At 44.9% G+C, this 13,476-nt stretch overlaps 1 protein-coding gene across 1 annotated transcript in view; it reads left to right on the forward strand.

Moving 5' to 3' along the window:
- LOC126336082 (potassium/sodium hyperpolarization-activated cyclic nucleotide-gated channel 1) overlaps positions 1-13,266 on the forward strand; it is a 1,174,950-nt gene extending 1,161,684 nt beyond the window's left edge. The window contains exons 14-16 of the mRNA XM_049999562.1: positions 2,434-2,622; positions 11,932-12,014; positions 12,072-13,266. Of these exons, the coding sequence (XP_049855519.1) occupies positions 2,434-2,622; positions 11,932-12,014; positions 12,072-12,311 (512 nt within the window). The 3' untranslated portion in view covers positions 12,312-13,266. The remainder of the gene's footprint in view (positions 1-2,433; positions 2,623-11,931; positions 12,015-12,071) is intronic.
- Positions 13,267-13,476: the final 210 nt, after the last annotated feature.

A 13,476-nucleotide genomic window follows, 5' to 3' on the forward strand; every position in this document is an offset into this window, starting at 1 on the left:
CACCTGCGTCAGCGAATATCTCGCCTCAAACAAAAGATGTTCTCCGTGGCTTGGACTACCACCTGTAGACATCTGACGCGAACACTTTGAAGCACCTTGTATATTATAGCATTAACTAAGGTACAGCCTATATCTCTTGGAAGGGGACTTGTAATGAAAAGCTTGATATGCTTATCATCATCATCTCCCTTGCAAGGATTAGACTGTTGCCTCTTCCGAACTAACAAACAAAACTTCCGAACTCACAAACAAAATCATTCCCATCTTTTTCGAGGTCGTCCAATACCTCGTTTCCCATTCGGCTTGTAGTTCAGGATTCTCTGGGGAATTCTGTGACCTGGCATCCTCATGAGGTGTTGTCACCAGTTAAAGGATATTTTTGAATTTTTTCATTCATGTTGTAAATATTTAATTCTCTTCTAATATCTTCATTGTTAATCATGTCTCTTCTTGTGCAGCCCTTCGAACGGTTTGGGAGCCTCGAACCTCGTCTCTGCTGTTTGCATTTTATCTATTTATTTATTGTAGCAGTCCTTTTCGCTTCCGTAAGATAACACAGGCACCGCCATAACTTTATAGAGTTTCATGGTGGTCTCTTTTCGTAATTTATGACATGTTCTGCTAATGACACTGCAGACAGCTTGGAATTTGTGTATTTCATTTTCAACATCAAAATCTAAACTTATAGCACAGCCTCAATAAAAGATTTGAGACACTTGTCCTAAAACTGAATTACCTAAAACAGTTTTTGATCTGATGTATATTTTTCTCGGAATGTCTTATTTTCGTTTTATTACTGGAAATGTCAAAGTTATAATTCTTGCGAATTTCGTACAGCTGGTATACTCACCTTTGGAGGTCATCTTTATTCTTTTGAATAATAACGATGCCACTAGCCAACAGGATGCTTATTGGAGACAAAATATTAGTACGTTGGTGGGGAATGGCTCTCGTAAAGTCAATCTTCTGATTTGTTTGATGTTTCCCTCCACGACTACCACTCGTGTGCCAACATCTTCATGTCATCCAAAGTCCAGTGTTATTTGTTGGATGTATTCCAATCTCTGTCTCCCCTAGAGATTGTCATTTATTCTTCCCTCTAGGACCGTGAAAGTTATTTTCTGATGTCTTAGCACATGCCCTGTCATACAGTTCCTTCTTCTAGTCACTGTTTCATACCTATAGTATTTGTTTCCTGTGGGACTCTGCAGAAAATATCTTTGTTTCTTACCAGGCGAACTATTTAACAGGTTCATTCAGTAACACAACAGTAACGATTCGCTTCCAGTATTTTTTTTTTTTTGTTTTCGTGTTTCCCCCAGTCGATGTCTCACTTCTGTAGCATACTGTGCGCCACACGTACATTGTCAGAAATTTCTTTCTCAAATTAGCACTTCTTTTAGTGAGGAATGCTATCTTTTTGTGCCATACTACGTTAGTCCGTTGTGCACTATTTTTGTTTCCAGAAAACCAATTCCTACACTTGGTCTATTATGTTGTACTCAACGTTGACGTAGCTTCTGTCGCTATTATCATTTCTACACCTGAAAAATTGAGAGCCGTCAGTTGCCTTCAGACCATCGAACTTAGATTAGCCCTGAGGAAGTTTTCATTCATTCACATAATGAAGTAAATGAATCGTAATACAAAGCAATTAATGACAGTAGCTATTAGTAGCATTAATTTACATCAACAGGGAATACTAAAAATTTGTGCCTAAACGGGATTCGACAACTTTTTTCTCCCATTCATTTTGATGGACGTTCAAATCATTTGGTCTGGGCTGACGTTAAACGACGCTCCTTTAAGTTCAACGTTGCATACTTCATACAGTTTATATACCACACCTCTGACCGAACACGCTGAGCTACCGCGGGGGAAGGTTAAGCCATTCGGACACAGTATTCATCGCAATTGCACGGACTCGCGCAGGACGCCTCCCGTCAGTCGCCGAATCTGGTCTTATCCACATACTACTGATGAAGTGCCCTCGCCCATTATCCTCATTACTCGTGGCGTTTCGCCGGTTCCCGTAAGCGTGCGAGCGTGGTATGCATCTGCAGTGAAAGGACCATTGCTCAGCCTAGTCTTCGTTATGTAAGTTGTATCTGTTAATTCGGATATGTCTGAAAGAACAGAAACCACATATAAGGTAATTAAATGTAACTGTGAGCATGGAAGACGCATAAAATATATCGTTATATCGGCAACACAGCATCGATATTGTTTCCTCGAGATAGCGGTGTATTGTAGCCACCTTTATGTGCCGTGTATTCTGTACGTACGATTTCAGTGCTTTGTTTTAAAATAGCAGCAGTAGTAATACAACTGTCACTGTACCTCGCAGCGGGCGGTAACGCAAAGGGTTGGTGGAACTGCGTGGCATCGTGTGTGAGCGGCAGGAATTAGACAGTTGACGAACGACTATTGCAGGCCGCAGCACGCGAGGCTACGGCTCGTGCGAGCCGACGCTGGCGCCGCCGGCGGCCGCGGGCGTGCACTACGGCGCCTCGACGACGCCGACGCCGCTGCTGGAGACGACGCCGCTGGTGGCGTCGTGCGCCAGCGAGCACTCCTCGGCGTCGCCCATCAGCGCGGACCTGCCCGCCGCCAGAGCCGCCGGTAAGCGCCGCCTAGCGGGCGAGGACGCCAGAGGCCGGGGGGCCAGCGACGAGCGGGAGGCGGCTGTCGTGGGCGCTGATGGCCGCTACGGTAACAAGCAGAGGCTTTTAGGCTCGAGTTATTTACGCTTATACACTACTGGCCGTTGAAATTGCTACACCACCAAGATGACGTGCTACAGACGCGAAATTTAACCGACAGGAAGAAGATGCTTTTCAGAGCATTCACACAAGGTTGCCGCCGGTGGCGACACCTACAACTTGCTGACATGAGGAAAGTATCCAACCGATTTCTCATACACAAACGGCAGTTGACTGCCGTTGCCTGGTGAAATGTTGTTGTGATACCTCGTGTAAGGAGGAGAAATGCGTACCATCACGTTTCCGACTTTGATAAAGGTCGGAATGTAGCCTTTCGCGATTGCGGTTTATCGTATCGAGACATTGCTGCTCACGTTGGTCCAGGTCCAATGACTTTTAGCATAATATGGGTTCAGGAGGGTAATACGGAACGCCGTGCTGGATCCCAACGGTCTCGTATCACTAGCAGTCGAGATAACATGCATCTTATCCGCATAGCTGTAACGGATCGTGCGGCCACGTCTCGATCCCTGAGTTAACAGATGGGGACATTTGCAAGACTACACCCATGTGCACGAACATTTCGCCGACGTTTGCAGCAGCATGGACTATCAGCTCGGAGACCGTGGCTGCAGTTACACTTGACGCTGCATCACAGACAGGAGCGCTTGCGATGCTGTAATCAACGACGAACCTGGGTGCACGAATGGCAAAACGTCATTTTTTCGGATGAATCCTGGTTCTGGTTACAGCATCATGATGATCGCATCCGTGTTTGGCGACAACGCGGTGAACGCACGTTGGAAGCGTGTATTCCTCATAGCCATATTGGCGTATCACCAGGCGTGATGGTATGGGGTGTCATTGGTTACACGTCTCGGTCAACCCTTGTGCGCATTGACGGCACTTTGAACAATGGACCTTACATATCAGATCTGTTACGACCCGTGGCTCTACCCTTCATTCGATCCCTGCGAAATCCTGCATTTCAGCAGGATAATGCACGACCGCATGTTTCAGGTCCTGTAAGGGCCTTTCTGGATACAGAAAATGTTCGACTCCTACCCTGGCCAGCACATTGTCCAGATCTCTCACCAATTGAAAACGTCTGGTCAATGGTGGCCGAGCAACTGGCTCGTCACAATACGCCAGTCACTACTCTTGATTAACTGTGGTATCGTGTTGAAGCTGCATGGGCAGCTGTACCTGTACACACAAACCAAGCTCTGTTTGACTCAATACCCAGGCGTATCAAGGCCGTTGTTACGGCCAGAGGTGGTTGTTCTGGGTAATGATTTCTCAGGATCTATGCACCCAAATTGCGTGAAAATGTAATCACATGTCAGTTCCAGTATAATATATTTGTCCAATGAATACTCGTTTATAATCTGCATTTCTTCTTGGTGTAGCAATTTTAATGGCCAGTAGTGTATATTTATACTCCAGAAGCCACTAAACAGAGGGCAGTGAATGGATGTTCGCTGATGATGCTGTTGTGTGGAACTGCAGAGACACTTACTAAAATTTACACTCGCTGTAGTATTTGGCAGCCCTCTAGAAATGTGGACAAATCTAAGATAGTGCCTGCAACGAAGAGAAAGCACCCGACTGTAGCCGATGGCAAGATTAGTAGTGAATATCTTCAGCATGACACAAATAAGGAACATAGAAAGCAACGTGAAATGATACGATCGCTTAAAATCAGTATCAAAAGAATTTAAATTCGTTGGTAGAGTTCTGGGGAAGTCCAGTGCATCTATAATGGATATTGCAAACAACCGGCTAATGAGAGGAATTCTGTTGCTGGGAATTTGGAGTAATTGTCAAATAGGCGAGACAGTACATATTGAGCAATTCAGAGACGGATGGATTGTTAGGACCGTGGCAGTACGTTATAGTCACTATAAAACTGCAGCAGAAATGCCAAGGAATCTGAAATAGCAAAAAATGGTTCAAATTGCTCTGAGCACTATGGGACTTAGCATCTGTGGTCATCAGTCCCCTAGAACTTAGAACTACTTAAACCTAACTAACCTAAAGACAACACACAACACCCAGCCATCACGAGGCAGAGGAAATCCCTGACCCCGCCGGGAATCGAACCCGGGAACCCGGGCGCGGGAAGCGAGAACACTACCGCACGACCACGAGACGCGGGCATCTTAAATAGCAGTCCTTGGAACGAAGACACCACAGCTCTCCTGAAACATTGTAGGTTGAATTTAGGGAACTATTATTCGAAGAATGTACAACCATTGTGGTGCCATAATCGTATGTCTCACGTAATCAGCCTCATACTAAGATTTCAGAGATAAGTGTGTGTGCAGAGGCCTGCAGACATACTTCCCTTTCTTAATACACGAACTGAATACTACAAATAATTAATAATATCTGTGTAATTACACTCCATCATGCACTATACATTTGCTTGCGGAGTATGTATGTAGATTTACAGCGTATTTCGTAACATTATTGACCATTCATCCATTCATTCCGTTCGTTATCCAACAAGGGACTGTGATTTTCTGTATCTCCTTAAGCACCTTAAAGTCCCCTCCTCCGATCGATACGCAGCCCAATTAAAGGATCACTATTTCGAAACTCTATCGTTCTCCCCCCTGCGACGTATAAGCTTCATATTTGGCTCGAAGGTGCCCACGACCTACCTCTCTAACCGTGCAAAAGCAGTGCGCCCTGCGACATCACCCTAGGGCTGGGCGACGCTTCAAACAGGGAGGTGTCGATACATACGAAAAAAATGCCAGAGTTCAGAAGTAAATGTGACGTGTAATGTAGGTGAACACCATCATATTGGCACCTTATTTCACTACAATACTGCCTAACGCTATTTAACGACGACTGACACCAGAGAAATGTCGTGAAACACCCTCCCCCCCCCCCCCCCAATATCCAGTTTCACCCCATCTTTCTACGCCTCTGCAATGGAAATCAGAACCGAGACGCTTAGCGTTTAAATCGCGTCCTTTTCTTATGGTTGGCCGAGGGAATCATTTCAAACATACTGCCGCTTAGATTCGAGACGAAAAAGCCTCAGGATTTGAAATAAAGAGCTTGAATGAAAGCATTCCTTCACTTGGGACGTTGATTCCCACACACTTCGCTCCCGAAAATATGAGTTCGCAGTGCGATTTGCAACAGGACGACGTTCTTGATAACAGACACAGTTGACACGACTCGCATGATTGAACCTTTCTCTAAGGACACTATGGGTCTGAAACCCCACCCCTATGAAGTGCAACACTTTCACAATGTTTCATCTGATGTTTGGGATGGACACACTAGAGACGGTTTAAAAGTCATTCGACGAGATCCGAACGTAATCCGAAACAGGAATGTGTATTTGAAACCTACAATTGTGGGTAAAGGCAAAAAGGTTACGGCCCATGTACCATCATGTGTCATTTCCTGTTACTACCTTATTGACATAAATATCTCTGAAACAGGTAGACAGTCATAATTTCAGTTAATTACAATACAGATTGAGTAAGATATTAGATTCAATAATAGTCCAATAAAAAAAGGCAGTCCTTGATTAATAAGAGTTTTGGCAAAGCATATTGTGAAATAGCTCTCAATTTAATTAAAAGGGCACAGACAGGCCTTCAATAACAACAGCTTCAGTTAAATAGAATTACCAAATACAAAACAGGTAGGCCTCCAATGATAACAGCTTCCGTTAAGTGGAATTATCAAATAGAAACCAGGTACACCTTCAATGATAACGGCTTCTGTTTAGCAAAATCACCAAACGCAAAACAGGAAAGCCTTCAATAATAACAGCTTCAGTTAAGTAAAATTACCAAATAGAGAACAGCCAGTCCTTCTTTAATAACAGCTTCAATTAAGTACAGTTACCAAATAGAAAGCAGACAGGCCTTTAATTTTTTTTATTTATGAATTTGGCCAGCTATGGACTGCATACAACTTAAGACTTATGGTGTTTCTTTTTCTTCCTTTCTTCCCAGTACTTCGTCTCTGCTCATCTGTCCACACTCTCTTGGGTCGAGGTTTTGGCTCATCTTCTTCATAGTTTGCGTTTTTATCAGTAGCCTGGAGCGATTCCTGTCACGTATTATTTCTTCTGTAACACCTATTTTGTTGGTATCTTTCTTTACTGATTCTACCCATTCTCCAGTTTTTTTCAGCTTACTAATGTAATAAAAAATTTCTTTGTAATCCATGTTTCTTCCATTCTTTTTAAATGTCCATAAAATTTTAGGCGTCTCTTCCTCATTGTATCTGTGATCTTTTCTGTATTTTTGTATAATTCTTCATTTCTCCTTTTAATCCACCCATTTTCATTGTTTTTCTCAGCACCTAGAATTTTTCTTAATATTTTTCTCTCTCTTTTTTTTAGTGCTCTTAATTCGTCTTTCTTATTCAATGTTAGGCATTCTGAGCCATATGTTGCTTGTGTCCTAATAACTGAATTATAATGTCTAATCTTCCCTAGTATGGTTACTGGTTTCTTGTTGTAGTAGTTGTGTGTTAATTTATATGCAAATTCTAACTTTTTTATTCTTTCTTTATTTGTTGCGGTATCCAGTGCATTGGCTTGAGTCCACTTCCCTAGGTATTTGAATTTATCAACTCCATACATTGTTTTCATAAACTTTTTTGTATTATGTTTGTGTTCTATACAGTCGGTTTTTTGATAGGATATTTTTAGCCCTGTCTTTTCAGCAATATCGTATAATAGATCAAGCGTAACTATTGCGTCTGTTCGGTTTTCAGTTATCAATACCACATCATCTGCCAAGGCTAAACATTTCACTTCAAATTTGTTCTTTCCTTGGCCCATGATTATACCTCTTATGCCTCTGTTTTATAATGTGCTTTCCCATGTTTTTACTACTTTATCTAAAACCAAGTTAAAGAGAATTGGAGACAGTCCACCTCCTTGTCGAACTCCTGTTTTGAGTTTGAAAGCTTCATAAATTTCGCCTTTAAACTTAATCCTTGATGTTGTATCTGCGGGCGTTTGTTCAACAAGTCTTCTGGTGTTTTCGTCTATCCCTGATCCGTTAAGTATCTGGAAAAGTGTTTGCCTGTCAACTGAGTTGTAGGCCTTCTTGAAGTCTTCGAAAGTAACTACTGTATTCTTATTTTGTATACTCTTCACTCTCAAAATTGTTTTTAAATTAAGCATCTGCTCTGCACATGATCTACCGTTTCTAAATCATGTTTGATAATCTCCTATATTAGGTCCTGCTTGTTCCTCTACTCTATTTAAAAGTGCTTTAGACAGTATGTTGTATGTTACCGGTAAGAAGGATATCCCCCTGTAGTTGTTGGAGTCTGTTTCATCTCCTTTTCTGTGGAGAGGATTGATCAATGCTTGTTTCCAGTCACTGGGTATGATTCCTTTTCTCCAAATGTCTTTAATTACTTTGTTAATTTTCTGCCATGCGGATAAGCCCCCTAGTTTCCACATTTCTGTTACCATCCCATCCTCTCCTGGTGCTTTGTTATTCTTCAATGCTTTGATAATCTCTTCTATTTCTTTTACTGTAGGTGGTTCCGATAGAAGATTATCATGTTGGGCTTTTTGAAATTGTAATCTGTCATTAGGCTCTTCACAATTTAATAGATTTTCAAAGTATTCAGCTAAAACTGCCATTTCTCTTTATTGCTTAAAATCATTTATTCGTTTTTATCTTTAAAATGTAAACTTGGTGACTGGAATCCTGTTACAATGATAACAGCTTCAGTTAAGTGAGACTACCAAATAGGAAACAGGTAGTCCTTCATGAGGAAGTGTTGCAGTTAAGTAAACAAGAGTTTGAATTGCCTCCTCAAAGGCCTCAAAGGGGTGCACCAGGAGGCTTATACGCAAGGAGCACAAGCCTACACCAAAAAGGAAGACCAAGAAAGGCTACAACGAGAAGACCGTCCTTCCAAGGCCGTTTTCGTTGGGTACAGACCGGCAAAGGCAATATTAGCATAGCATGTTTAATTACTTGCAAGCAATAATAACGAACCAAACGGTATATCTGCGTCACTGCAAGGTACCGCCTCTACAACGACGGCAAAACGACAGAGAGAAAACTAAGCTGCCAAACCAAATTACATAGCCTCAGCAACTGCAAATTTTGAGATTCAGGCACCTCCTAAGCTAATATAATTAACACAGCAATAACGCTAGCAATGCCCGAAGGTATCTCGAAACCAGCACCCGGCCGTATTACAAGAGAAAGGTACTTACCTGGTGTTCGAAGACGTTTGGCAGGAAAGTCGGCTAGGACCCAAAAATTTCGGTATTGCGGACGACAGTGTGTATGTGGGGGGGGGGGGGGGGGAAGTGAGGGGGAGGAGGGGAGGCGGGGGAGTAAGTCATCCACAGCATAGAAGAAACATGTTATCGCTCCGGCTCAGGAAACACTATCGGCTCACACAGTTTAAGATATCCTGTTAACACATCCAAGGCCCGTATCGTCTCAGGAAAAGCATAGAACATCCACAATTCATGGAACCAACTGATAGTGGAATAGATCGGGTAAGAAATCGCAATTGAAATGGAAATGACGTGTGGCTAGAGCCTGGTGCAAGTCTTTCGAGTTGACGCCACTTCGGCGACTTGCGTCTCGATGGGGATGAAATGATTATGATAAGGACAACACAACACCCAGCCCCTGAGTGGAGAAAATCTCCGACCCAGCCGAGAATCGAATACGGGCCGTTAGGTATCACATTCCGTCGCGCTGACTACTCAGCTACCAGGGGCGGACAGAAATCTCAATGATCACAACAGACCTATAGGTATTAATAAAAAAAATTAACAGTTAAGACCTCAGAATCCGAAAGTTAACTGAAGTTCACGGATCGAAGCTGATCCTCGCCGATTCCGAAGGGGGCCCAGAATTCAGCACAGCAGACTGGCTTCAGATCTCTCATCATGTCCCAGAGCTGGCTGGCCAGGCTACGCACGAAGACGGCACTCAAACCCAGCCGCGGATTCAGATCGATCTACAAATGGGCTCAGCAACAACTCGCCGGACTCCGTGCTCAAGGCGGCTGCGCAAGTGCCCACCTTTGCAAGCGGAGATCTCACAAACGTTCTCCTCACTCCGTTAGCACTCCCCAACTCGCCACGCAACAACACTCCCCGTCACCGTCAACAACCTAGAGCAAAGATCTTAATGGCCTCAAACCAAAGGAACATCACAACAGATCGACCTAGTGGCGCCAGGAATTCGAAAGGCGACGGCAGCAACGCCGGCACAGCTCAGTATTTATGCTTTTTCAGCCCTCCTGTTTCATGCCCTTCAGTGACTTAGTGAAGTAATCACGAATGGTTGCATTGTTGACAAGTGCGTGAATAAAATGATAAATGGTCTCTCCAAGATCCTCCAGTTCGGCAACATCCTCATTTAAACCTGTGCGCCTTTGTTGACTGTATTAAAAATTCATCTGTACGCAGACTTCTACACTCTTTCAGCTAAGTGGCGCTCCGCTGCAGCTCTAGCGCCTGAGTGCAGGCAATCCCTTTAGTACCCCTTATGTTCAGTATGCCTTATATTCAGTATGCCTAAAAAGCAGGCGCTGGAGTAGCAGCGGAGAGCATAGCTGAATGGGTGTCGAAATCCCTACAGCTGTATATTTAAGATGCACAACAACGGTGTTTGGGCGGCACTGAGGGTGTTGCCGAACTGGAAGGTCATAGAGGCCCGTTTGACATTCTATTCATGCAGGTGTCAAACTTGAACACCCCCACCTCACCCCCCTCCTCTTTTGATCATACCACAGGAGGGAGCAAAACAGTAGGGCTGAAAAAGTATTAAAAAAAACCTTTGCTGCTTTGGATCACGTTCAAATTTCGTCGAATGGTTTTTATCGGTCCCTGGTGATTCCACCCTGTACATCAAGACAAAAACAACGCCCACGTTTCACTCCCTAGATCTCTGATCACGTTCAGTGGGGTTGCTGGCCCACGATGTCCTTAGGAAAGGGTTTAATGGTCTTGAGAGTGTCAGCAGTGTCTAAGGTTGTCAAGAATGTCGTTTTGTTGCTCATCGAACTTCGAACTGTCATTTTCGACCGCGAAATGTGTGCGAGTGCACGCTCCAAAGGAAGGGGTGATTCCAGTGACGTCCTTTATGCCGCCTCCTTATGCCTTGTCGTGTCCATGCTGGGCGGTGGTGTGACTGAAATGTTTACCTTGGTCAGCCGCAAGACAACCGCGTAATTCAAACACTGAGTGTCGCTGTCCTGACCTCCATCCCAGAGGCGTTAAAACAAGGGCTCTAAATCGTTGCGGCTACTGTCGCGCAACCATCAGGAGGAGGTCGTCTGCGTAGGCTGTCACCTCCCTCTAGCACACCCTCGCTCTGCTGCATACTATCTGGTAATGCCTCCATATGGGCGTCCCAGAAAAATGGCCCCAATACAGAGCCCTGGGGCTCTCCTGCTAGGGGGCGACAGACAGACCTCCCGATCCTCACAATAGTTCCTCGGATAACTGTAAGGGACCCTTGACGCTCCTTCTCCAGCAGGTAGGAGAAGAGGGAAGACCACCACTTGTGGTCAAAGGCACCACTGATGTCCAACATGATGCCAACGATGTAAATGCATTGGGCTGAGCCACAGATCTGGACCGACAGGGCGATTGCGTCACATGCTGGCCCCCCAGTTCTAAACAGGAACTGCCTGTCACTCATCCCACACAGCACTCAGCGTGCTGAGAATCTATCAGCCAGTGATTTTTCACTGAGTTTCCCCAGAAGATCCAATAGGCATACAGACCTATACGATTTTGTTTCTGTTGGGCGTCTGTCTGGTACCTTCCTAATGATGACCACACATGCCTTTTTCAAAATTTTTGGGAATTTATAAAGCCTAAGGCACTCATTGTCCAACTTTGTCAATGGTGTCACTAACTGGGGGGCGAGGAATTGCACCACCTCTGCAATAATGTCATCTGGCCTGAGAGCTTCCCGCTTCTTTAATGATTTGATCTGAGCAGCCAGCTCTTCCTCTGAAAAGGGGTATACCGCCCTTTCATTCACGTAAGCTGCACTGTCTTCTTCCCTTGCTCGGTGCTGAGCCTCTGTGTCCCTTCCTCGCTATCATCAGGTTGCAGGGACCGGAGGAGAACCTCAGCAGTTTCCTGCCAGGATCCGATCATCCTGCCCTCCGCACCAAACGGCAGATAACACCAGTGGAGAGCGAATCTTTTTCCTTACCAGTGACGCATTCTGTGTGTGCGCAGCATACGCCGTGGCCTGCGCGACGGCGGCGGCGGCGTCCAGCAGCGCCGGCCCCGATCCCGGCGGAGGCGGCACTGCGGGGGCGGCGGGGGCGGCAGCGGCAGGCGGTGCGGCGGGGGCGGCGCCCGCGCACGCGGCGCCCGCCGCCGGCGCGGACGACGGCGGCATGATGTCACACGAGGCCTTAATCGCGGAGATCAAGCGTCTGCGCGAGCGGCTCATGGTGCTCGAGACGGAGAACGCGTCGATGAGCATCAAGCTGAGCCAGCAGCAGTGGGAGGTGGAGCACCGCCTCGCCGAGATCGAGATGCAGATCTGCGGCGCGTCCAGCGGCGGCTCCAGCACCGAGGACAACGAGCGCAACCGCGAGTCCATCATTTAACAGGAGCGCCGGCCGGGCGGCAGCGTTCGCCAGCCGCCGCCCGGACCCGCCGGCGCCGTCACCAGCGCCCGCAGACCGCCGCCCTGCCGCTGCCGCCGCCGCAGCTGCGGCGCCCGCTGAGGAGCAGTGGCGACGGCGCTCACACTCGTGGCCGAGTACGGGACCAACGCTCAGTCTGCACCTAAGCAGTGGCGTCTCTTCTGCAACGACACTCGACAGTGGACGACTGTACGGCTGTGACAGCCGCCAACTCCTTCATCGACTTCTATGCTATTGTCTCGTTAACTTAAAAAAAAATAAACTTTCAGATAAGTATTTTAAATAATCCAGAAAAAAAACAATGATCTTCCTGGGTGTCATAAAAGAACTGTACTCTTTGTAATCCACCGTCGGATGATATGTAAAATACTATGTATAGAGGTATATAATAATAATAATAATAAATAATAATAACAAAAAGTTAAATTATTTTCTGTGATACACGCCAGGAATCTGACAATATTCCGTGGGTGATTAACTGCCAAAAGATATATAAAGTCCTTAAAATAAAGTTTGGCAAAAAAAAAAATAATGCACTCTGTTTGATGTAATATTTGATTCCGGTTCAAAGTAAAAATTGTGCCGACCCATTCGATTAGCAACGATGCTCTCCAGTCCGTGTTGTCTGTTATCTTGCATTCTTGTTTAGAAGGCGCTTTGTTGCAAAGTTGGTTGCTTGAGGCTCTGCTTGTGAACACACAGCATCGCCAAGAGAGATTTTAACGAGACTCCCTGTATTGAGTGGAAAATATTTTTTAAAGAGTTATCCCTCTGCGTGGTGCTTCATTTGCAGTAAATGTACCTTTGTATATAAAACTATATGTATACACAGCATTTAAAAACGAATAAATGTTATCATGGAAAACATACAATAAGTTCCAAGGTTCTAAGATGTTCTGGCATAGAGTTATAATAACTTGTGAAAAGAATTCAATAGTTAAACCATTAAGTGCAAGTCTGTTTCTTTATCTTTTGTTCTCCACTTTTCCTGTTTTTCGACTAAATCTTAAGAAATACAAAAGGAATATAGCTCTGTTCAGTTGTTATTTTAGTTACAATTCCAAACTACTTAAAGTTGTAAGAGTATACATTTCACAGCCCAGGAACTTCATGATGTAAATTCAGC

This window comes from Schistocerca gregaria, chromosome 2 (assembly GCF_023897955.1).
Source record: "Schistocerca gregaria isolate iqSchGreg1 chromosome 2, iqSchGreg1.2, whole genome shotgun sequence".
Classification (NCBI taxonomy): Eukaryota; Metazoa; Arthropoda; class Insecta; order Orthoptera; family Acrididae; genus Schistocerca; species Schistocerca gregaria.